General features: G+C 35.5%; 1 protein-coding gene across 1 annotated transcript; it reads left to right on the top strand.

Moving 5' to 3' along the window:
- The first annotated feature begins 5,048 nt into the window (after positions 1-5,048).
- Positions 5,049-16,678, top strand: LOC130010796 (uncharacterized). The gene is made up of 6 exons (XM_056098879.1): positions 5,049-5,405; positions 5,725-5,795; positions 12,119-12,182; positions 12,549-12,590; positions 13,090-13,790; positions 16,673-16,678. The coding sequence occupies exons 1-6, from the start codon at positions 5,096-5,098 to the stop codon at positions 16,676-16,678; spliced, it is 1,194 nt and encodes a 397-aa protein (XP_055954854.1). The 5' UTR covers positions 5,049-5,095.
- Positions 16,679-24,235: the final 7,557 nt, after the last annotated feature.

Below are 24,235 nucleotides of genomic sequence, written 5' to 3'. Positions count from 1 at the left end.
ATATATACTACAGTGTTCATACACGCGAGACATTGAAATCACATAATTATGTCGCAGATAATTTTACTGTTCACACACACGAGTTCCTGGAATCGCATATATAATGAAAAATATTTGAATTTGCACACACGCGAGTTATTTGATATTTGAATCACTAATAATTATAACAAAAAAAAAACACTGTAAAACTATAATATTCTAATGTTCGCACACAATCACTAATAATTATAAAAAAAAAACCCAAAACACTGTAACTATTCTAATGTTCGCACACACTCGAGAAGCGCGAAATACAATCCTTGAAGCCAACTGTAGGGAGATACAAATTCATTTTTTTCTTCTTCCTTCATTCCGTCGTCTTCTTGTATAAGTTTCCGTAATGGCAAGGAGTCGGTGTCTTCCGGTAGTCTTATCTTTTCCATACCGCCTGGCCGGAACGGTGCGTTATGACATGTGCTATGAGGAGTATTATAACTGTCACCCGCCCAAGTTTTATCATCTGTTTATCATATCATGGAGTGCACTTAATTAATAGTTAATCAAATTAGCAAGTGGAACAGACTTAAATTAGCTATCTAACGATATTTACATTATTATTTACATGGATAGAATTGAAATTAGGATGTCATATTGTTTTGTTTTTTTCTGAACACATTTTACCAATCTTCAATAAGATATTTTGAAAGAACTTATCAAAATAAATTACGGTTTATCTCTAAAAATTTTAAACACAACACAAAACAAGACAATACGTTCGCTCTTAATTCTGAGCACGAACCTCTCCTGGGGTTAAACCAATCCCACCTGACTGGGGTTTCACATAAACCTTTTCCCGTAACATATCGGGACCTCCCAATCTATATTTTTGGGGTATCACAAAATAAAAAAATAAAAAATCTCTCCCGTACATATCGGGTCATTCTATTATTAATATTAGGGGTATCACAAAAAAAAACTCTCTCCCGTAAATATCGGGGCATCCCATTAATATTTGGGGTAATAGACACATATAGTCAAAACAACAACAAAAAAAACAACAAAAACTTAGAGATAAACGCGTTAATACTTTGTGAATGTTATTGGGTTAAATTCCAAATTACGATACTGTTAAAAAACAATCACAAAACATTTTACATCTCGATATTAACTTGTTAATACTAATTTTAAATGCCAAAATATGTGTTCAAAAACAAACAATTATAATCTATAATCTTTTAAAAACAACATGACCCATTGTAAAACAAACAATATATATACAATTTTGTTTTAGTCATTTTCCTACAAATAGTTAAGGACTGTTCCACTACTAGCTTGAAAAGCAATATATTAAATTTAGTAACTGCACCATGATATTTAATAAAGCGTGATGATAAACTTTTGATTTCCCAGTTAAATTATAATAGGGCCTACATAGCACAATGTCAGGATTACCGTGGCCTTGGTAGGATTAGAAAAAGACTTACCTTAGAAATAATTCTTTGATCGCCTAGTGGTTATGACTTCAAAACGTTGGTCTGGTCTACGACATCAATTTATATGTGACAGTATTAGTTCTTTAATCAGGTTCGGATGACAAGACTAGTTTAACATCTTAAAATACTTTTATTCTCTGCTTCTTCTAACATATTATATACAAAACTTAAAGACTCTATAACTAGCTTGTGTTGAGAGAGCCATGCCCTAGCTCGGCTAGGCACGAGTGTGCCAACTCCCAACTCTTACATTAAATGGCCGTTGTCCGTCGTAACCAGACCTGCGTGGTCTGCCCTGGCCGTACCTCTCTGAGATTTCGTTTGTTAATCTGGGTTTATAAACCATTCCAGACAAAGGAATCTTATTAAACATCTGGCTAATGTATCATATCAAGTTTAACATTCGATACATGCTAATCAGACAAAGAAAGTTTAAATAAAACATGCCAGCAAGTTTACATAATCATTACCTAATCACATAGACCAAGGACTCCAGGCATGTCGATAACGAACAGGTGTCAAGTTGGCAGGAAGCGTCTTTAACATCAGATAATCTGATTATGTAACAGTAGGCAATTGGCCTGAAATGAAATGAAATGAAATGAAATGGGCTTTAACGTCCTACTGTTCTGCTCCTAACCTGGGAATGAAGACGGGCATACGCCATACAGTGTGCTGTGCGGGAAATTTTGCCTGGGCAGCGGCGCTACGGCCTACTCTTAGATCGAATTCCAACTGCCAGGGGATCTTTTACGTACACGCCAATGTGTACACGACTAGACAGCTGTCCTTGTCTGGCCCTCCATCCTGCATCACTGACAAGGGGAAACAACGCCGGAAAATCTGAATGAACTTTCTCGGCCAATGCATGGATCGAACACCCGACCTCCAGGCTAGCGAGCCAGCGTCTTACCCACTTAGCCACGTGATCCCCGTTAATTGGCCTGTTATTAATATATATTGGTAACCTCTAATAAAAACAGCAGTGTATTTCCACAGTTTTGTATTGTTTCTGAATATCCCCTACGTTTTTGAAGAGAAAATATATACACTACATTGTTTACGGTAAACGATGAAAAGATAAAAGGTATTCCGAGACAAACTGATTTCAACACTAAATACACTACTTTGTTTTCGGTAAACGATGAAAAGATAAAAGGTATGCCGAGACAAACTGATTTCAACACTGGTTTAATAACATTTTAAAGTACATTTCGTCCGTCTTGGGGCTATTCATAAATAATGTCATTGTATAAAGATGGACAGTATAGTATATTTATACATATTTACATAGTAACATTGTGGTTTTAATTGGCTATAGTTACCATTGTCTATGGTTACATAGTATATCGTTAACCAATAGAAAACGTGTACACGCGTGTGTTAATCTGTTAGAGAGAGAGAGAGAGGGTTTAACGTCCACTCGACACAAACTAGGTCATTTCGGGACTAACATATGGTTTAATTTTATTTCAATAATGCGTAGGGGTCTTTAGCAGTGGGAGGAAACCGGAGGACCCAGAGAAAACCCACGAGGTTGGATAGGCGACCCTACTCCTTGCCACGTACAACCGGGGATTCGAAACCACGCCAGACAACTCAATGACAGACTTTATGATACAGCGCGCGCACGCTAACCATTCAGCCATCCAACCCCCCGTTAATCTGTTAGTATATGGGTTTAATTTAGGAACAATGAGTGGAATATAATCATATGATAGATTTAAGAAAATTAATGAAGTTAATGGTCAATTGTTACTTATTGACTATTAAGTCGAGGAACGTATTTTTTTTTAATAAAATGGGTTTCCATTAATTTCCTTTTCGTGGTGTCATCGACTTTCATTTTATAAAAGGGAAAATTTGAAATTTTACTTGTAGGTGTTGTGCACATTTAAAGATATGTCTATAAATAAGGGCCGATTTTCAATATTACAATCCCGTCGATGGTTGCATACTCTATCCCGTAAATGCGTGGACGTCTCCCCTATGTATAAATTTAGACACCCATTGCAAGTCAAGACATATATGAGATTTTTTTTATGTCACAATTCATATTGTCGTTGACATTAAACGTAAACTTATGAAAATTATATTTTGTTATTGGGCGTAATATGGTCGCAACATTTACATCGAAGACCCGGGCATTTAGATACACAAAAGCCGGTCCTTGTGATAGATGAATTGAACTTTGCTTTGGTTAGGAGGCGTTTCAGATTAGGTGACTGTCTTTGTGATTTAATGAATTGAACATTATCAAATTTCGTTCTGAGGTTGTCGTTTGATCCCGAAATTGGGATGTTGAGGGTTATGAGTAGCGACAAAGGTAACGATATTATCCGAACTGTCTTTCTGTCTTTTGCTTTAGTAGCCCTCAGTGTTTGGATATCAATAATTGCCAAAGCCTTATTTATCCCAACTTCTATTACCTCGAGGGGGTAATACTCATAGGCGTTTTTCTATTAACGTTTAGAGAAAAAATATAACTAACTTATTTCTATGAGATCCACACTGCCCGAAATTATTTTTTCGTCTTTTTCTTGTCCACTGCATGCTCGAAAATACACCCGACGCTCTCTTATGATATGTATGCCTGAAAAAACGGTATTGATTTCGGGCAATTTTCTGTTATGCCCCCCTGAATTACTTTGAGCTCCTACGCCTATGGTAATACTGTTTCAATAAATTTCTTTTTAGCTCACCTAATCTGACAACCCGGAGGTCTTCATCTATCACAATAGTGCATATTTTTCTAGCTAAAGAAAATGGTATATTATTTTTGGTATGGCGTGGGTTACATGATTTATATGAAAGATAGTTTTTGATATCTGTTTCTTTAGAATACATATCCGTTATAAGGAGTTCTCGTATATATATATAAACGATTAGAAAGTCAGACTCCTGTGGTTTACCATAGAATAGAGTATAGATTGGGATCATTGGGGGCCATGTTAATTGGGCTTAATTAATCCACGATCGCAGTCTGTTAGGATATGAGCTAGATATTTGTCCGTACCGCAGCTACACCCTATAGGCTTGAATTTAGAATTTCTAAGCGTCTCCTTCACATTCAGCTTTGTTATTAAACGTCAGATATTTCTACGGAGATGATTTACAATAAACTTGGCATTTAAGGATTCATCGGATCTAAATCTGCTTGTGTTCAGTTCCACAAGATTGTTTCCTATTCAGAGCTGATTCGGAACCCGACCTTATGCTATAAGGAAGTTCGACACTTAGCACTGCCAGGCTTGACACTTTAAGGGCGAGCCGGTCGGTCTATTCGTTCCTCCTTAGATTCACCTATAAAGGGATTCACGCCAGTACTACGCTGTTGCCCTTTTCCAGGGACTATTCGTACACTTGTGGTATCTTTTCCTTGTATGGTGATAATGCAATATATATTAACGTTTTCAACCACCAGTGGCTTACAAGTATATACTTTGTATTATTTTTTGAAGACTTGGTCGATGACATTTGTGGGTAATAAAAAAAATGATTTTCTGTATTATGATTTATCTTTAATGTTTCTTTTCTAGGCCTAAAATGAAGTATAAAAAAGCATTTTACAATAATTTTGAAGATGGCAGTAAAGTAGTGCAATCAAAATAAACTCAAACAAAATGCCGTGTGAAAAAGGCAAACTGCCAGACGAACAATATGAGAAGATTCAGTCCAATTATACTTATCTTGTAGAAGACATTAAACATGATCCAATGGGTTTTGCGATTTCATTATTTCAATACCATATCTTCGATGCTGATGATCTGGAGAAAATAAAGAGGGAAGAACGACGTGACGATGGCAGTAAAAGAGACGCAGCAATTAAACTATTGGATATTGTTTTAAACTCTGGTATCATGGCCTATGATAACTTTATACGAGCTCTCGACGACAACAAATATTATACTGCTTTGTTCGGAATAGAACCAGGTATGTTTTAATTCTATATTTAGAACATGTAAAGCGACAAGAAAGTAGACATTTTTCGTCTTAATAATAGAAATAAGATGAAACAGAATTAAAATTTACACTAAACAAAAAAGAAGTTGGATTATACGTTAGAAATTACATGAATAGAAGATAGAAATTAGACGACAGCATGTTAGAATTTTTAGTCTAATATACTGCCATAGGAATAGGGACCCCGGTCATTTTTCGGTGGATGCCCCTGTTAAGTAACTCCCATACGGCCAAACTTTCGAAAATAAAATTTAACATAATCTATCTAACTTATAACTTGTCTTTATAGGGTTTAAGAGGGCCGAGGAGGATTCGATAACATCTGATCGACATTTGTTTGGAGATTTGAAGAAAGAGACTGTAAGTTAAACTTTATACTTCTTTATTCTCAAGCAAGTGAGGATTCTCGACATTTTCTTGCATGTCTTGCGCGGGGTCGTTTGGTTGAAGAGTTCAGGACAAATTGCTGAAAATAACACCTCCGGTATTGTTTACCTGATCCTATTATTTTCAAAACATGGATGGATGGATACGTACTGTATTTGGTTTACTTGTATCTGTTTTAGGTCTTAGTTAAATACTTCACTTTAAAAAGTTTAATAACTATTGATGTTATAATGCTTTTTAATAATACTGATAAAAATGATAGTCGTGATGTATAAAAGTATTAACAGATTAAAGGGACAATCTCAATTACATTTTGGAGAATAAAACACTGCTTGTGTTAAAAGCCCTTAAAATCCTATACGTTAGGACCGAGCAACTAACTCAGTATACATGATACGTTTTCAAACTGCTTTAACCCATCAGTCTTCATCTGGCAATGGAGAGCGGTGTCCAAAGCTCCATTATACGGTGTCTGGATAAAAGAAATCTTCAAATGAAACGGGCATGTGTAAATAGACGCCTTCGACCGAACAATTAATGTTGGCTATGGTCTATAACTGCATCTTCTCGTGAGTACACCAACAACGCTAGATCAGCACCATGTGTAATAAGTTAAAAGATGGACAGTATAGTATATTTATACATATTTACATAGTAACATTGTGGTTTTAATTGGCTATAGTTACCATTATCTATGGTTACATAGTATATCGTTAACCAATAGAAAACGTGTACACGCGTGTGTTAATCTGTTAGAGAGAGAGAGAGAGAGAGAGAGAGAGAGAGAGAGAGGGTTTAACGTCCACTCGACACAAACTAGGTACGTGGCAAGGAGTAGGGTCGCCTGTCCAACCTCGTGGGTTTTCTCTGGGTCCTCCGGTTTCCTCCCACTGCTAAAGACCCCTACGCATTATTAAAATAAAATAAAACCATATGTTAGTCCCGAAATAACCTAGTAAGTTAATCTATTTTCTTCGGTAATCGGGATTGGAATTAAACATAGAGGGGTATTTTCAAACGAGCACAAATTCTTAGGTTATAAAAACAAACTGTGAAGAAAACTATTTTACTTGCTCCATTTATATTAAAATACACAGGTGAATGGAGACCAACTTTTCTTTGATTAACGTGAATCGTGTTTGTTTCTCTATACCACTACCAACGCTCGTTCAAGATTAAATCAAAAATTGGATAATCGAGACAATGTATTTTATCGTACCGACTTTAGTAATGATGATCGGGGCTAGGCCCAAAATTCAATCGCTAAATTCTCGGTTCAGAGTGGATCAATTTGACAGAAATTTTCAGCAAATTCCCTTTACATTTATGGCGGGGTATCAGGTTCAAAATGCAATCTGCAGTAGAAAGTAGAAAATAAAAAGCAAAAGAGAAAATTCTTATCCAAAATGGACATTTTCGTGTGGGAAACATATATTGCTCGTGCTTTTCAACCTAATACGTCCACCTTTTCAACTTTAAGTCGTAATTAAATATTCTACTTTCAACAACAAAATTTCTACTTTCAACTTCAGATTTTCTACTCGAGATTTTCTCCATGCATATTACGGAAATAAATTTTTATCACGTGACTATTTCTGAATGTCATTAAAATACGGTATTTAAAAATAAAAGATCCCAAGGAAAGATAACTCTAGTTGTAAGACTAAGATAAGGACTCAGACTAGCAATTATTTGCCCATTGACTTCAATGTTAAATGACTGTAACATCACAGGCTGTAGCTTTTTGCTCAACATTCCGTTGGTTCCAATCTTTATAGGCACAATGGGGACAACATTTGGCAATCTCCTCATCATAATTTTGTAGGGGGTTGACCGTTTAGATTTTTTGCTACACGGATTTGAAGTTGACAGGGGTGAAAATCTCACTTCCGACACAATGATTGCTCTGCAGAAAGACACTTTACACCCCCTATCCCTCCGCTGTAATATCATCAGTATTACCCAAAACTGCTATGAAATTGCAAATTTGATCCCTTTTCTCCAATTCTAGACCAAAAAGTCAACCCAAAAATGCAGGAAGAGGGGAGAAAAAAATTAAGGGAAAAATTGTCTATTTATAACTCGCACTACATTCGTCCATCATGAAATAAGGGGAAATAATTACTAGTCTTAGTCCTATATACCTCACATGTTTCTGCAGTTTAAACAAATCTGTTGTTATCTAATAAACAAACATATATGCAATGCCCTGTCCAAAGATTATGAAAATCTGTGCGGCATTCTGCAAACACTATAATACATCAGAAAACTGCGGAATTTCAGACAGAAATTTAAAAGGCACATGAATTTTGAATTAAACAGAACATTTTTATTTTTGAACATAAATGCATTCTGTAAAAAGATGAGATAAATTCAATATAAATCAAACACGAAAATACTTTAAAACAGTAATCATGATGCAATATTAGACTTTTTAACACTTTCATCGAAAACCACACAGTTTTTCTCTGTTAACGTAGTTTCAAGTGCCAAATTGTGGTGAAATCTAAGATGTTGAAACATGCAGTGCCTATCAATTTTAAAATATCCCCTATATAGCTGTATTTCCATAGGATAAGTAAGTTGAAATAATCTGATTATGTAACACTACAGCAGATTTTTCATCCCCACCACCCCCCCACCCCCAGTTTGGAATCTAATAATTTAAAAGCACATGAATTTTGAATTCCACAGAACATTTTCATTTTTGAACATAAATGCATTCTTCAAAAAGATGAGATTAATTCAATATAAATCAAACACGAAAATACTTTAAAACAGTAATCATGATGCAATATTAGACTTTTAACACTTTCATCAAAAACCACACAGTTTTTCTCTCTTAACATAGTTTCAAGTGCCAAATTGTGGTCAAATCTAAAATGTTGAAACATGCAGTGCCCATGAATTTCAAAATATCTCCTATAGCTGTATTTCCACGTGGATAATCTGATTATGTAACACTACAAGAGTTTTATCATCCCCACCCCCCAGTATGGAATCTGATACATTGCTGACCAATCATAGGTCTCCCTGTTATCGAAGCCTATAACTACCATTCATAATTTCTACTTTTAGCCTCTTCAAAACACGGAAGTCGAAAAGTAGAAGTTACGACAAAATGTGAGGCGACAACACGCTATACAAGCCAAAATCAACTCGAAAATAGGAAATTAAGAAATAACACACAGCGATAATAGCGCCCCTCGTTTTTTTCCTAATTACTTATTTTCGACTTGCATTTTGGCTTGTAAACCGTCTTGTCGACTTTCGACTTAGTCATATTTTTGTATTTATTGATGTCAGTAAGAAGGCGCCAACACAAGCCAAAATACAACTCGAAAATAGGAAATTAAGAAATAACGCACCAAACTATTAGCGACTTTTCGACTTTCGCCTCGGAGGTTGTTGTAGTCTCAGTTTTCCAGGTTGCATTTGAATACGTGCAATCAGGGCTCACACTGTATTTCATTCTTTTCCGTCAAAACGGATGATAATTTTTATATAAAAAAATGTTCATATTTTTTCCCGCCAACTGGGATATTTTATCTGCCAAAAATGTCTGATAAAAAAACACCTTAGGCTACAACAATTTAATTTATTATACAGGCCTATTATAAAACAAATTTCCCGTACCGATTCCCCGCTTAAACATGACAAGGGAGTAGGGTCGCTTGTCCAACTTTGTGGGTTTTCTCCGGATACCCCAGTTTCTGTCGCATACCAAGCCAAAATTCAACTCGTAAAATATAAATTAGGAAATAAACACGCGCGCTATTAGCGATCTATCATTTTGGCTTGCTGTCGTGCTGACGACTTTTCAAGTTTCGCCTCGGAAGTGGCTGTAGTCACAATTTGCCAGGTCGCATTTAAATACATGCAATTTGCGTTAACAAAATAGTCTGTATGATAAAGTCTACTATTGAAGGCGATATTAGGGACCTATGATTTTGGCTTGCTGTCGTGCTGTCGACTTTTCGCCTCGGAAGTTGATATAGTCTCTACTTTCAAGGTCACATTAGAATACGCGCATTGATAATTGAATTTCATTTAGGCCTTCTGTGGTTTCATACCGCATGTAAAATATTCAGGTTTTCCCGATTGTATATTATTATTTTATTTCAAATTATATTATCACCATGGGTAGGAAATGTAAGAACGAGTCGAATAGTAAGCATGTCTTACGAATAAAATTGAGAATAGGCCTATTGTATATGCAAAACGTTAAAAAGGGAAATCCTTGGATGAGACTGGCGTGTAGAGGCTGAATATATATTGTTCAGTAGGGGTGTAGAGGGTGGGGGGGGGGGGGTAACGTCCACTCGACACAAACTAAGAGTTATTCAGTGACTAACATTATGCAATTTAATGTTAAAAATTGGCGATGAAAGAGAGAGAAAGAGAAATTAAATGAAATTGGGGTTTAACGTTCTACTGTTCTGCTCCGAACTGGGCTAATGAAGACGGGCTTACGCCATACAGTGTGCTATAAGGGAAATTTTGCCCGGACAGCGGCAATACGACCTACTCTTATATCGAATCCCAACTGTCAAGGGATATTTTACGTGCACGCCAATGTGTACACGGAACCTCGGTTTTTTGGTCCCATCCGAACAACTAGACAGTTGTTCTTGTCAGACCCCACTCCTGCATCACGGACAAGAGGTTATCCGCAGGAAAATCTGGACGAACTTTCTCGGCCAATGCAGGGATCGAACACCCGACCTCCACGTCCTGCATCACTGACAAGGGGGAATCTGCCGGAAAATCTGGATGAACTTTCTCGGCCAATGCAGGGATCGAACACCCGACCTCCAGGCTGGCTTAACATCCACTTGTTGCAAACTAAATCATTTCAATAATTCGTTTGCACGTAGGGGTCTTTAGCAGTGGATAGAAGCTGGGGTATCCGGAGAAAATCCACAAGGTTGGACAAGCGACCCTACTCCCTTGTCATGTTTAAGCGGGGAATCGAAACCACGCCACTTGAATCAATGTCAGACCACCCAATCCCCATGTATGTTGTTGTATATTGTATATATCGGCACGGGAAATTTGTTTTATAATAGGCCTATATAATAAATTAAATTGTTGTAGCCTAAGGTGTTTTTTTTTATCAGACACTTTTGGCAGATAAAATATCCCAGTTGGCGGAAAAAAATATGAACATTTTTTTTATATAAAAATTATTATCCATTTTGACAGAAAAGAATGAAATACAGTGTGAGCCCTGATTGCACGTATTCAAATGCGACCTGGAAAACTGAGACTACAACAACATCCGCGGCGAAAGTCGAAAAGTCGCTAATAGCGTGCTGTGTTAATTTCCTAATTTCTACTTTTCGAGCTGCATTTTGGCTTGGTATGCGTGTTGGCGCCTTCTTACTGACTTCAATAAATACAAAAATTTGACTATGTCGAAAGTCGACAAGACGGTATACAAGCCAAAACGCAAGTCGAAAATAAGAAATTAGGAAAAAACGAGGGGCGCTATTAGCCTCACATTTTGTCGTAACTTCTACTTTTCGACTTTCGCGTTGTGAAAAGGCGAAAAGTAGAAATTATGAATGGTGGTTATAGGCTTCCGTACCCTGTTCACTCTGGCCTGTCAAATGATTTACAATGGCAATGGTGCCTACAACTTTCCTGACCAAGAGATATGCACAATCGTCAACACACAAGCCATTTATGTTATCTTCAAATATGAGAGGTCATGATAAACACAAGGGCGTCCTTTTCAAGCTCGGAAATTAAGTCATCACCAAACAGCAAAGTTTACAGAGATCCTCGGGGCTGGAACCCAAACTGATTACAATGGGCAAATAATTGCTAGTCTGAGACCATCTTATCTTAGTCTTACAACAAGAGTTATCTTTCCCTGGGATCGTTTATTTTTCTGGAAAAATACCGTATTTTAATGACATGCAGGAATAGTCACGTGATCAAATAGTCGAATGTCAAAAGTTGATTATTGAAAGTAGAAATTCTGTTGTTGAAAGTAGAATATTTACGACTTAAAGTTGAAAAGGTGGACGTATTAGGTTGAAAAGCACGAGCGGTATATGTTTCCCACACGAAAATGTCCATTTTGGATAACAATTTTCTCTTTTGCTTTTTATTTTCTACTTTCTACTGCAGATCGCATTTTTAACCCGATACCCCGCCATATACATTATCTAGTTTTTAACTATTATAGCGAGAACTGCCAGCTCCTTATCTAAATATCCCATAATGTATCTTTAAGCAGAATGTGTTTTGAATGTACAGTTCCAGGAATTGATTTTATTATTTTTTAGGGTATTTACCAGCTCAGCGGTATCCCTCCTATACAAGAAAATATAAGAACACATCCACATTTAGGTGAGTAAAAAACATCCCCGTTCTTGAGTGAGTTCGTCAAGAACTTTAAACGTGAACATTGCGACGTGGCGCATAGCAGCAGATTCAGCAGTAGTTCCCTTTAGGAACGGTTTCTGATCGGACGCTGACAGTTCCTGCCCGTCACAATAGCTGCAATATGAAACTTGTGGAACTCTTGTGGTGAAAAACACCACAGACCCAAAACACTCTATGAATATTATTTGAAGTCGAACGTCTTGTGAAATGTATTTATTTTCAGAAACCCAATATCTTGTGGAACTGTTCTGGTGAAAAGTTCCACACAAATGCCCCCAAACCTTGCCATAGATGGTTCAGCTCAAGACCGGTTCTTTGTATCTATTTCAGACAAGAAAAATGAAGATAGTCCACGATTGAGGACAATAAAAGGTATGTCTAGTATACTGTATCAAATACTAAGAAACTGGGGCCTGTTTCTCGAAATCTTAACTAAAGATAAAATCCAAATTTTACTACATACTGAAATCAATCCAATATTATCCAATCAAATTACTAAAATTTGGATTTTATCTTAGTTAAAATTTCGTGAAACAGGCCCCAGTTCCTGGTTTATTATGTTTTATTAATTATCTATTTCATGCCGTGGATGTTACGTTACTTCTAGTTTCGTTTTATTCATGGATAAATTACACTCTGTTCAGCTTCTAAGATATATAATTACAAAAAGGTCAGCAAACTTCTAAAATCACACAGTTTCCATCCAATAATCTAAACATTTTTTGTTCCCAAATCATTTTTTACCTTGTAAAGTACGTTTGTTCTTATTGCTTGCAATAGTTATGGGGTTGTATGTCTTGTTCGCGAGTTTGTCTTAAAGGTTTGTAAGCTTAAATAACTTACCATTTTTATCTTTTTGCTCTTTATTAAGATAACACCATAACTATCCTTCAAGATGTGAACAAGAAGAATTTTGTAAAGACGCGTGCATTTGAAGAAGGTTTGAAGATATTGAAGAAACGCTCTATATTGGGTATAATAGGAGCAGCCGGCGATGGTAAGACAACTATTTCAATGATGATTGCCAACCAGTTTATAAAGGACAACCAACAGTATACACCATTAATAATTAACGAGCTGGATGATTTAAATGATGTTACCTTTAATGATGATAATTATGTATTTATCATCGATGACATGTACGGAAAATTTAATAAATTAAAGGATCGTATAAACAAATGGCCTCATAATTTTGAAAATTTTCGAATTCGAAAAGAAAGGGGTCAGCTAGCTTTCATATATATTATGAGAGATTACATTTATTATTCTTCAAAATATCAGTTGGATAAATATGAGTTATTCTCTGAAAACACTACAAAAATATTTCTCCATATAGGAGAGTTTTCCCTTAACGACGAAGAGAAAAAAAGATTTTTAAAATTTTATAACATTTCTTCTGGCACAATTATTTCCAAAATCAAAGGTTGTTTCGGTTTTCCCGCTATTTCAAGCGTGTGTGGTAAACTTAAAAATGACAGTTTGCCGATTAATTTAGAAAGCTCGCACGATTTCCTGCTTGCTGAATTAAACACGTTTTGGAAAGAAAATAAAGACATATATTCCACATTACTGGTGGTTTTTTGTCTGCATACAGTTAGGATGGAAGATTTAAAACTGGATTCTCCGAAAGGCGTCCGAGATCTCGTGAACAAAATTATTGAAAATGTTTATAATAGTTTTCATCTTAATATTGCCAAAGACAATGTTAATGAACTCGCAGAAACTTTTATCAAACTTGTTGAAAGAAACTTCTTGTTGAGAGAGTTTGTAGAGGCTCCATTCTTTTATCACTTTTCTGAGAAATGTATGGAAATGGCTCTAGAATATTGCTCCTTTGAATTGCTAATGGCATTAACCAAAACGACAGGTCAACCGGAAAACCAGTTTATTATTATTCATGAAAGATATTATGATTACTTTTCATTGCGTTGTTTAAAAGAATTAAAAGCGAAAAATACTGGTATTTTTCTCCACCCTGCTTTTCTTGACAATACATTTTTGACCGATTTTCTTACTAAGGATGATGTAAAAGTTTTGCTGTCTGACATTGAAACTATCAGTTTAGGAGAAATAAAAGGTAGTGAAGAATGTGGAAATTTTGTCCATTACATTTCCCTTAATGGTAACCTTAAGTGCCTTATAACTGTACTCGAGAATTTAAAAGAACATATGTTGAATAATGAAAAAAATAACATGAACTTGGATGTAATGGGTCTCGCCGCTATTTCGATGGTTGAACCAATTGAAAAACTAAATTTTTTGCGGGATAATAACTATGGAGACATTGTTACGTTACCACACCTGGCTGTTTATTCTGGTTGCTTCGATGTTGTTCAATATGTAGCTAGTTTTACGGTATTTGATCCTAGATCTCTTGATAACAAATCCAGAACAATTCTTCACAATGCTTGTGATTCTAATTATGATGTTATTGAAATTATCAAATTTCTGATAGACAGCGGATTTGACGTAAATGCACAGGATAGCGATGGTTGTACCCCACTTCACCTTGCTGTTGGGCGAGGCAAAAAGCAAAACGTATCAATCTTAATTAAGAGCGGTGCGTCTGTCCTTGCTCTGGATAATAATAACAGATCACCTGCCCACGTAATTTGCTCCGTTGCTGATGGGAAAAATGACATCGATGTTTCGGGTATCCTTAACCTATTAATTGAAGCTGGTTCTCCGATTAATTCTAGCGATCAACGCGGTTTGATACCGTTACAAGAGGCAGTATTTAATGTGAACAGAAGTTGCATTCAGGGTCTATTAAATATAAAACATTTAATGGTTGATATAGCAGACGAAGTTATTCAATCAATTATGAACGATGCAACCCAGTTGTCAGACAATACATTATTCAGATCTATCCTCGATGAATTAAAATGTCAACATTTAAAAATCGATAAAATGGCCTTATGCAGCCGTTTTCCCTCACTTGAAAACTTGCAGGCATTGCGTTCTGTAGGCGTCGATTTTCATGCTTTAGATGATTCAAAATGTAGTTTTCTACATGCAAGTTGCAGAGACGGTACCATTGAGACCGTGAACTATTTTATTAATGAAGTAGGATTAGATATTAATCATCAAAACATTAATGGCCAAACGCCTGCAACATATTGTTGTTTCTCTAAGATAAATCCTGTCGAAAAGCTGAAGATTTTATTATCAAAAAATAGTAACCTAGGTGTATTAGATAACGATTACCGTAGTTTACTACAAGTCAGTTGTCAAGGAGGTATCACCGAGACTGTAACATATTTAGTTAATGATGTCGACTTAGATGTAAATCATACAGATACACATGGTTTGACGCCTGCAGGGTATTGTGTTCTATCCGATATAAATCCTGTCGACAAACTGAGATTTTTATTATCAAAGGGTGGTAACTTAGGTGTAGTAGATGAAAATAACTGTAGTTTACTGCACCTCAGTTGTAATGAAGGAACCGCTGAGACGGTAAAATATTTAGTTAATGAAATCAGATTAAATCCAAATCATAAAGATATAAATGGTGTCACTCCTGTGGTGTATTGTGCTTCATCCAACATAAGTCCTGTCGATAAATTGAAGTTTTTATCGTTTAAGGGTGTCAAATTAGATACAGTCGACAGCGACAACCGTAGTTTACTACACCTCAGTTGTGCGTATGGTACAATTGAGACGGTTAGGTATTTAATTAATGAAATTAAATTAGATGTAAACGATAAAGACAATATGGGTCTAACACCCTTGATGTATTGTTCTGTCTCGAATATCAGTCCTGTAGACAAACTGGAGTTTTTATTATCAAAAACTGGTAAAGTAGATGTAGTAGATAAGGATAATCGTAGTTTACTACATGTCAGTTGTCAATATGGTACCATTGAGACGGTTAAGTATTTGGTTAAAGAAACGATATTAGATGTAAATCAGAAAGATAAATATGATTTTACCCCTGTTGTGTATTGTGCTATGTCTACAATAAATCCGGTAGAAAAACTAGATTTTTTCAAATCAATGGGAGTTGAATTAGATGCAGTAGATAAGGATAACCGCAGTATATTGCATGCCAGTTGTGGAATTGGTGACATTGCAACGGTTAACTATTTAGTAAATGAAGTAAAATTACATGTAAACCAAAAAGACAGCCTTGGTTTAACACCGGCGGCGCATTCTACTACGTCTCCAATTCAGCCTGTTGAAAAACTCAAGTTTTTAAGATCAAAAGGAGTTGAATTAGATACAGATGATTTACTACACCTCAGTTGTAGATTTGGTACCATTGAGACGGTTACCTATTTAGTAAATCAAATAAAATTAGATGTAAACTATAAAAACAGCTCAGGTGAAACACCGTCGTGGCATTGTATCGGGTCTACAATTAAGCCGGTTGAAAAACTGAAGTTTTTAAAATCAAAGGGAGGTAAATTAGATGTCAAAAATAACAATAACTTTAGTTTGCTATATCACAGTTTTGAACATGGTACCGCTTCCACAGTTAACTATCTAGTTAATGAAATAGGATTAGATAGCAACCAAAAAATCAGAAGTGGCAAGACTCCTGCAGTGTGCTGTGCTATATCTAATATTAATCCTGTCGAAAAACTAAAGATTTTATTATCAAAAGGATGTAATTTAGATGTCGTAGATGATGATGATTCTAGTTTACTACACGACAGTTGTAAAGAAGGTAACATTGAAACTGTTAACTTTTTGATTAATGAAATAGGATTAGATATTAATCACTCGAACAAACGTGGTTTTACACCAGCAACATATTGTTGTCGATCTACTGTTAATCCTGTCGAAAAACTGAAGATTTTATTTTCAAAAGGGTGTAAAATAGACATTATAGACGCAGTTAGATTGTTAATGGACAGTTGCGAATTTGGTACTCTTGCGACGGTTAAGTATTTACTTAATACAATGAGAATAGATGTCAAAACATTCGGGTTTGGTCTCGCACTGCATTGTACTAGGTCTAAAGTTGATCCGGTACAAAAACTGAAGTTTCTTTTGTTAAATGGGGTTTCATTTGGCATTAAAAGTAATAATGTATTAATAAATTGTTGTTGTCAATTTGGTACAGTAGAAACTCTAGCATTTTTAATGGGGTTAGACATACATCCATTACATATTGACCAACATATGTATCAATTAGTTATTAATCTAAGTAATGGTAAAGATTCCCTATTATTAGATTGTTTCAAAACAGATATTCAAAAGATGGAAAAAATTAAATTCTTGATATCGAAAGGTGCTACTATTACAATATGCCGACCATATAAAGAGTTCTATAAAGATGACTTTGATGACTGTACTTATCTATTACATCATAGTTGTTATATTGGTACATTAGAAACAGTGAAATTTCTTGTCAATGATGCTGGGTATCATGTAAATTTTACTAACCATAACAACGAGACTTCATTATTCTGGTGTTTTAATTCACAAATTGAACGGATGGAAAAAATTAATTTCCTGATATCGAAAGATGCTACTATTACAATATGTCGTCCGTATAAAGAGTTCTTTAAGGATGACTTTGATCACTGCACTTATCCTTTACATCATAGTTGTTATATCGGTACTTTAGATACAGTGGAATTTCTTGTCAATGATGCAGGATATTATGTAAATTTTACTAACGATGACAACGAGACTTCGTTATTCTGGTGTTTTAATTCACAAATTGAACAAATGAAAAAGATTAATTTTCTGATATCGAAAGGTGCTACTATTACATGTCGATCGTGTAAAGAGTTCTTTAAGAATGACTTTGATGAGTGTACTGATCTATTACATCATAGTTGTTATTTTGGAACATTGGATACAGTGAAATTTCTAGTCAATGATGCAGGATATTATGTAAACCAGAATGCAGTGATTTGGGCTAGTAAATCAACGATTCAATCACGTCAAAAGTTAGATTTCCTTTCATCTAAATGAGAGTGATTTTCAAAGATCTGATGTCATTATTGCATTCCTTAACAAATACAAGGGTTTGGTCATTTTTTAAATAATAAAATATGATATGCCACACTTCCAAAACAACACTTCAAACTTTCAATAGAATAAATAAGTCAGATAGGATATCGAAATGGCTTCCATGAAGTGTAACTAATTATTAAGCCTTTTGGCATACTTCAGCTAGATGTAAATGACAATAAGTGGATAGATTCATTCATTTTCTGTATCACTTTCATCATGTTTGAACAATTCGGCTATGTTTTACCACATATACATCACTCTAACTAAACTTTGTTTAAACTTCGCCATTCATTCGTATTTCCAGCTGCATTTGGTCAAAGCTTCTGGCTATGTGTCAACACATATTTTTGGAGAGGTTTTTTCTAAGTTCTAACCTTCAACAAGGTAAGGGTGTTTTATAATGTTGTTTCTGAAGTGCTCCTCAGTACATCAGATGTGCACACTTCTCATACGTTGGGATATGATTGGGGTGTATAAATGTAGTTGCATTTCAAATTTTGTTCAAACGTTTGCTCTATAATTATGCAAGTAAATCATATTTATTGCCATCTTTATTCTACTCTGTTTTGTCAGAATATAATTTGAACTTTATATCAAAACAATATTTGGACCGTATCGAAACAATTTGTAGTCAAATACTTAAACAGATTTTGCTTTCAATATTGAAAGAGACTTTGTTTTCAATCTTGAAAGAGATTTTGTTTTCAGTACTGAAATAAACTTTGTAAATTTAGACAAGGGAACAACGTTACATAAATTGAACAATTTGTCTGGTCGTCATAAAAAAAACTATTTGTTACGCTACTTTTGTAGTCTTCAGTCTCATTTTGCGCAATAACTGAAAAAAAAAAGAAACTCAGTCTAATTAGTCGCTACTTAGATGTTGAATATTTTGTTTAGATTTGTATGTAGTTATAAGCTCAACGTCAACGTTGCATGGTGAAATATTACCTGCGTATCTTTAAGTTCGTATCTTTTTACAACGTTTTAAGCTATATATTATAATTGACCTCAAACAACCCCAAACTTCGTTTCTTCACATATAAGCGGTACAGTAAAATTTGAAATTATTATTTCAAATATTTTTTCTGATCGAGAATCCTCGGACTGATCATTTTAATATGAGATTTTAACCTTCACCAAGACGATGAATGTCTTAAATTCTATTTTATAACTTATTGAATAAAACCTTATCTAATTGTCGAAATTGACGATCTTCTCTGGCATCACTGAATACTATGTATGTGTCATATACTCTTCAATAAAGTAGGGGATATTCAGAAACAATACAAAACTGCGGAAATGCACTGCTGTTTTTATTAGAGGTAACCAGTGTATGTTAATAACAGACCAATTGCCTACACATGAACCTAAACAGTTCATATGGGCGGCTTATCTGGAGGCCCCATTTCACTAGCAAAGAGATACACTGTCAAAAGTGAAAATGGACGTTTTTGATTTTTGTCTTAATAATGAGTAATTGCTCCACCAATCCTCAGACATTCAGTAATTCGTCGTGGAATGCTCCTAATGAACGGTCCAATCACGATTTGGGGCAATCTGACCCACTCCACTTGTAGTGCCACGGCCAATTCTTGCAGTGTTGTCGGTTGACGTTGACGTCGACGAACACGTCTCCCGATCAAATTAAGCGTAACGCACTAAAGCAAAGATACGCTAAACAGTAAATCTTATGCAAGAACCAATAGGAAAGCAAATATGGATAGGATAAACCAGCAAGCGGCAGTTTTCGTCAACCCTTCCTTGAAGTGTCAAATTTGACAATGAACCCCTCGCACGTGTATGGCGCTATTGCGTGTCGCACATGCAGGTCAGTAGTTCTGTTGGGGCGATAAGTTCTTCATCTGTGAACATACCCTCAAAGCATGTCAAGTATCTATGACTATTTATCATATCACAACCTGCATAGGTATTTGCATTTCAATATCCCCTCCTTTTTTGAAGAGTATAATATTAAACTTTAATCCCAGAACTGGTTAGGTTGATGGCAGTGTTTCTGCGGTATGCACATCTACATACGGAATGCATGATAAAATGTCACGTTTCAGTATACTATTTTCAAAGATTGATGTGGTAAATTATTGCACTGAGGAAAACAGTTAAGAATTATATTTTGATATTGTAATTTATGTGTATTTCTTGAATATTAATTATGTGTAATGTAAGTCCTACTATATTATCTTTAAACAGTAAGAAACATGTCGCAATAAAAATATAATGTATATAGTGTCTAACAGCCTAGCCAACAAGACGTGTACCCTTAAAACCGCCTTTTTCGGATCGATCAAATCTAAATTAAATTATTTAGTTTAAAGCTTAACCTACAATCTTTGAAATTATATTGTTATATTGTACATGTATGAATGTAATTTGATGTGTATTTCTGCCATGACCCTTTTATTGATATTGTTTAATTCAAGCCACACTATATTATAATTAAACAGGAAACAAGTCAAAATAAAAAGAAATTGTAAAAAAACAACACTTTATATGAGAAAAGTGTCACGTCCGTGTGCTTTGACCATTATCATCCGATATTGGAAAGGATGGAATGGGCATTCAAAGCGTAAGATAATGATATAGACATAATTATGTGATATGTAATATCACAATTAATGCTTCGCATCAATGAAATTGAATCACAATGTGATCCTATTAATTCATAATAAAAATTGACGTCAAATGGGGTGTTGGATTTCTCTTTTTAAAAAGCTCAGTGTGTATGTATGCCTACGTAATTTGGAGGCGATGATGGCATCATGCATTGTCAACTGTCAAATTTCCTTAACAAGTACCTGGCAAACCCCCTCCTGCAAAAATTCCTGGATCCGCCCCTGCATGTATTTAATGTGTAACACCTACCCATCCAGACGTGTACCCTGACGTACACCACCTTTTTTTCCCGGATCGCTTCATACTCAATTCAATTATTTAGTTTGAAGCTTACATATATAATTACATCACACTCTTTGTGAGTCTACGATAAATATTTAGATATTAAAACGCTTATATAAAATGAAATGGAGTTTAACGTCCTTTGTTCTGCTCTGAGTGGGCTAATGCAGACAGACATACATCCTACAGTGTGCTATGGGAGGGCAGCGGCGCTACGGCCTTCTGTCCTGTGGAATTTCAACTGCCAAGGGTCCTTTTACTTGCTCAGTTTTCGTCCTACCGAACCACTATAGGTTGTCCCTCCCCAGGCCCTTAATCCTGCATCACTGACAAGGGTGGACCACGCCCTGAAAATCCAGGTGAACTTTCTCGGCCAAGACGGGATATCCGGGTTAGCGAGCCAACGTCTTGCTTACTGGGCCACCTTTGCTCCCAAAAAACTTTCATAAGCTAGTCCATACTTTGTTTTGTACTGTAAAATGCTTTATTTCAGGCTAAAAATAACATTTTAAATTATATTTGTGAACAATTATGCGTATTTTAACCTTGTACTGTATTTTTTTTATAAATGTATAAATATGTTTAGTATAGTTCATAGTCATAATTATGATGATAATTTGGTGTGTATTTCTTGAATGGCCCTTTTCTCAAAGATGCATTTTGTAAGATGTAGACAAAGAGCTGGCGATTCTTGCTATAATAAGTCCAAAATAAATAATTCAAAATTAAAAAATTGAAAATTTCATTCAGATTACTATATTCTGAGCGGCGTTATCACTTTTGCTATGAATTTGTTTATTATCGTAGTAAACTCACGTGTTATCGAGACTCCGTCGCTTCTCCAAATTTAACGACGATCGTGTTTTAATCCCGTTACCTCTGTGCCAGCCCATGGTCTAGAGAGTTGATTATATGCTTGTCATGTGAATAAATGTATAAAATAATAATTTATATAACATTTGAAGTTAAATGACGGTGTTGTTTCTGCTGTAATAGTCAGATTTAGTTCTTACATAATGCATCTTTTACATTAATCACACTATGCAATATATAAATCATTGTATTATTATAGATCTGTACAACTTTTATATCAATAAAATTAAATACTTTACATTCCTGTTTTAAATAAATAAAAATAATAATGTGTTAAATGTGTGTGTATTAATTTTCCAGTGGCCATGTTTCCCATATGAGAAAATAGAAGTATGCTAGGAGACTTAAGGGACTGGGAGCCAGTGGCTCAATGGATAATATGCTGGATGTCATGGGTTCGCTATCGATGATGGCCGGGAAAATTCCTCAGGATTTTCCGGCATGTTTCCGCTTATCAGTGGCGCAGGACGGATGACATGACATCGTGGGGTTTAGTGTTCTACGCCATACAGTGTGCTATGAGGGAAATTTTGCCTGGACAGCAGCGCTACGGCCTACCTTTATATATCAAATTCCTACTGCAAAGGGTCCTGTTACATACATGCCAATGTGCACATCGGACCTCGGTTTTCGGTCCCATATTTATTCTGAATACAAAACAAATGTCATGTTCCGTGAAAGAAAAGGGGTTTTATTAAATTAACTCATACTACATACTACAAAACAAAATAATGCAAACAAATGTTTTAACATTTACAGGCTCGATCTTAGTTTACAGACAGGTATCTTAGTTTACAGACAAGCTTCAATGTTCAGAAGATGTACTATACCATGTAATGGTTTACCGCTAAATTACACAAAGTCGGCAAATCTAACAGATACGGAACTACTCGAATCCCATGTTCCAACTAGGTACCGAATCAAAATGCGACACCACGACAACGTCCAGTCCGTACTGAGGACAGCGTTGCACAGGTGGCGATCGCATGCCACATTTACACCCTCGCACAACAGATACATGTATGTTTTCGTTAGTCAGTTGTGTTCTGGTATTTCAGTTCTAACAGTGACCCGGGAACTATATTTTCAGTGGGTTGGCACATTTACTATATATATATATTAATACCTAATTCTGACAGTTGAAATATACATGACCGTGCATGTTATATGGCTTCGTAGTTGGGGACTATCGAAATGAAATGCAATATGGTTTAACCTGTTCTGCTCCAGCTGGCCTTAGAAGAAGGGGAGACTACTCACATATCTGTTTTGAAGAATGCAAAAGTACCGTACCTATGAACAAAACTCAGAAAGATATTCAGTTACAATACAGTACATTTATTTTATTTATTATCATCTTCAAGGAGAATACTGCCCGTTGAAGGAGCCAAGTCTTTAATTCAATAGCATCCACAGTCTTCGGCATTGCTAACACGACTGCCAATTCAAAGGGCCAATCCCGATAATATGTTGGAGAATAAAACTGCTTAATTTTGTGTTAAAACCCCTTAAAATCCTCTCCCTAAGGGCCAAGCAACTAACTCATTATTTGTAATACGATTTCAAACAACTTAAACCCGCCAGTCTTCAACTGGAAATGGAGACCGGAGTCCCAAGCTGTATTATGCAGTGTCTGGATAAAACCAGACTTTTATTTTATAAAAATAATGTGTAGGTGAAATTTACCTTTCGTTATCAAGTACCGCGCATGGGGCATTCACTGTATAGACCTCTAAAGGAATGAGAATCGATTATCAGGTCACCCAACGAAAAAATTGACCCGAAATCTTAAAAGGGTTACTTGTCCGGGTAAGCAGTTTTGACATTTACGTCTAAACGACTCGATATTTTGAGCTGAAATTTTCAGACAAGGTAAATAAACCAGTCCTCTATATTTTGGCGCTTAAATTTCATACGTACTCAGACTTTTATTTTTGAGACTCTGTTCAAATTGGGATAGTCCCTTTAAATCAACATTAATGTTGTTATCTTACAGTGAAAATTTTAAAGTTGGCACACGAATTGTGTACTAGAATGCTTTTGAACGCCAGCTGTAATGAGCGACTCGATGCACAAGGCTAAACGTATTCTGTGTAGGAGAATACTACCGGTGTAGACTGAAATAACCAGATGCCAAAGACTGTCATTCAATTCAGACTCTTCTCGTATTTTGTCGAACATAGCCGATTAGAAATTACAGTAAAAACAGAAACGATTGAATGTAAATCAGTTTGAATACGTTTATATTACATTAT

The sequence above is a fragment of the Patella vulgata genome, chromosome 1 (genome assembly GCF_932274485.2).
Source record: "Patella vulgata chromosome 1, xgPatVulg1.2, whole genome shotgun sequence".
NCBI lineage: Eukaryota > Metazoa > Mollusca > Gastropoda > Patellidae > Patella > Patella vulgata.
Note: the sequence above shows the minus strand (reverse complement) of the source record. Positions and strands in the feature narration are given on the sequence as shown.

Coding starts and splice junctions, on each gene's coding strand:
- LOC130010796 (XM_056098879.1), top strand. CDS start 5,096: ATGCCGTGTGAAAAAGGCAAACTGCCAGACGAACAATATGAGAAGATT. Junction 5,406..5,724: donor TTTGTTCGGAATAGAACCAG/GTATGTTTTAAT, acceptor TTGTCTTTATAG/GGTTTAAGAGGGCCGAGGAG. Junction 12,591..13,089: donor ACGATTGAGGACAATAAAAG/GTATGTCTAGTA, acceptor CTCTTTATTAAG/ATAACACCATAACTATCCTT.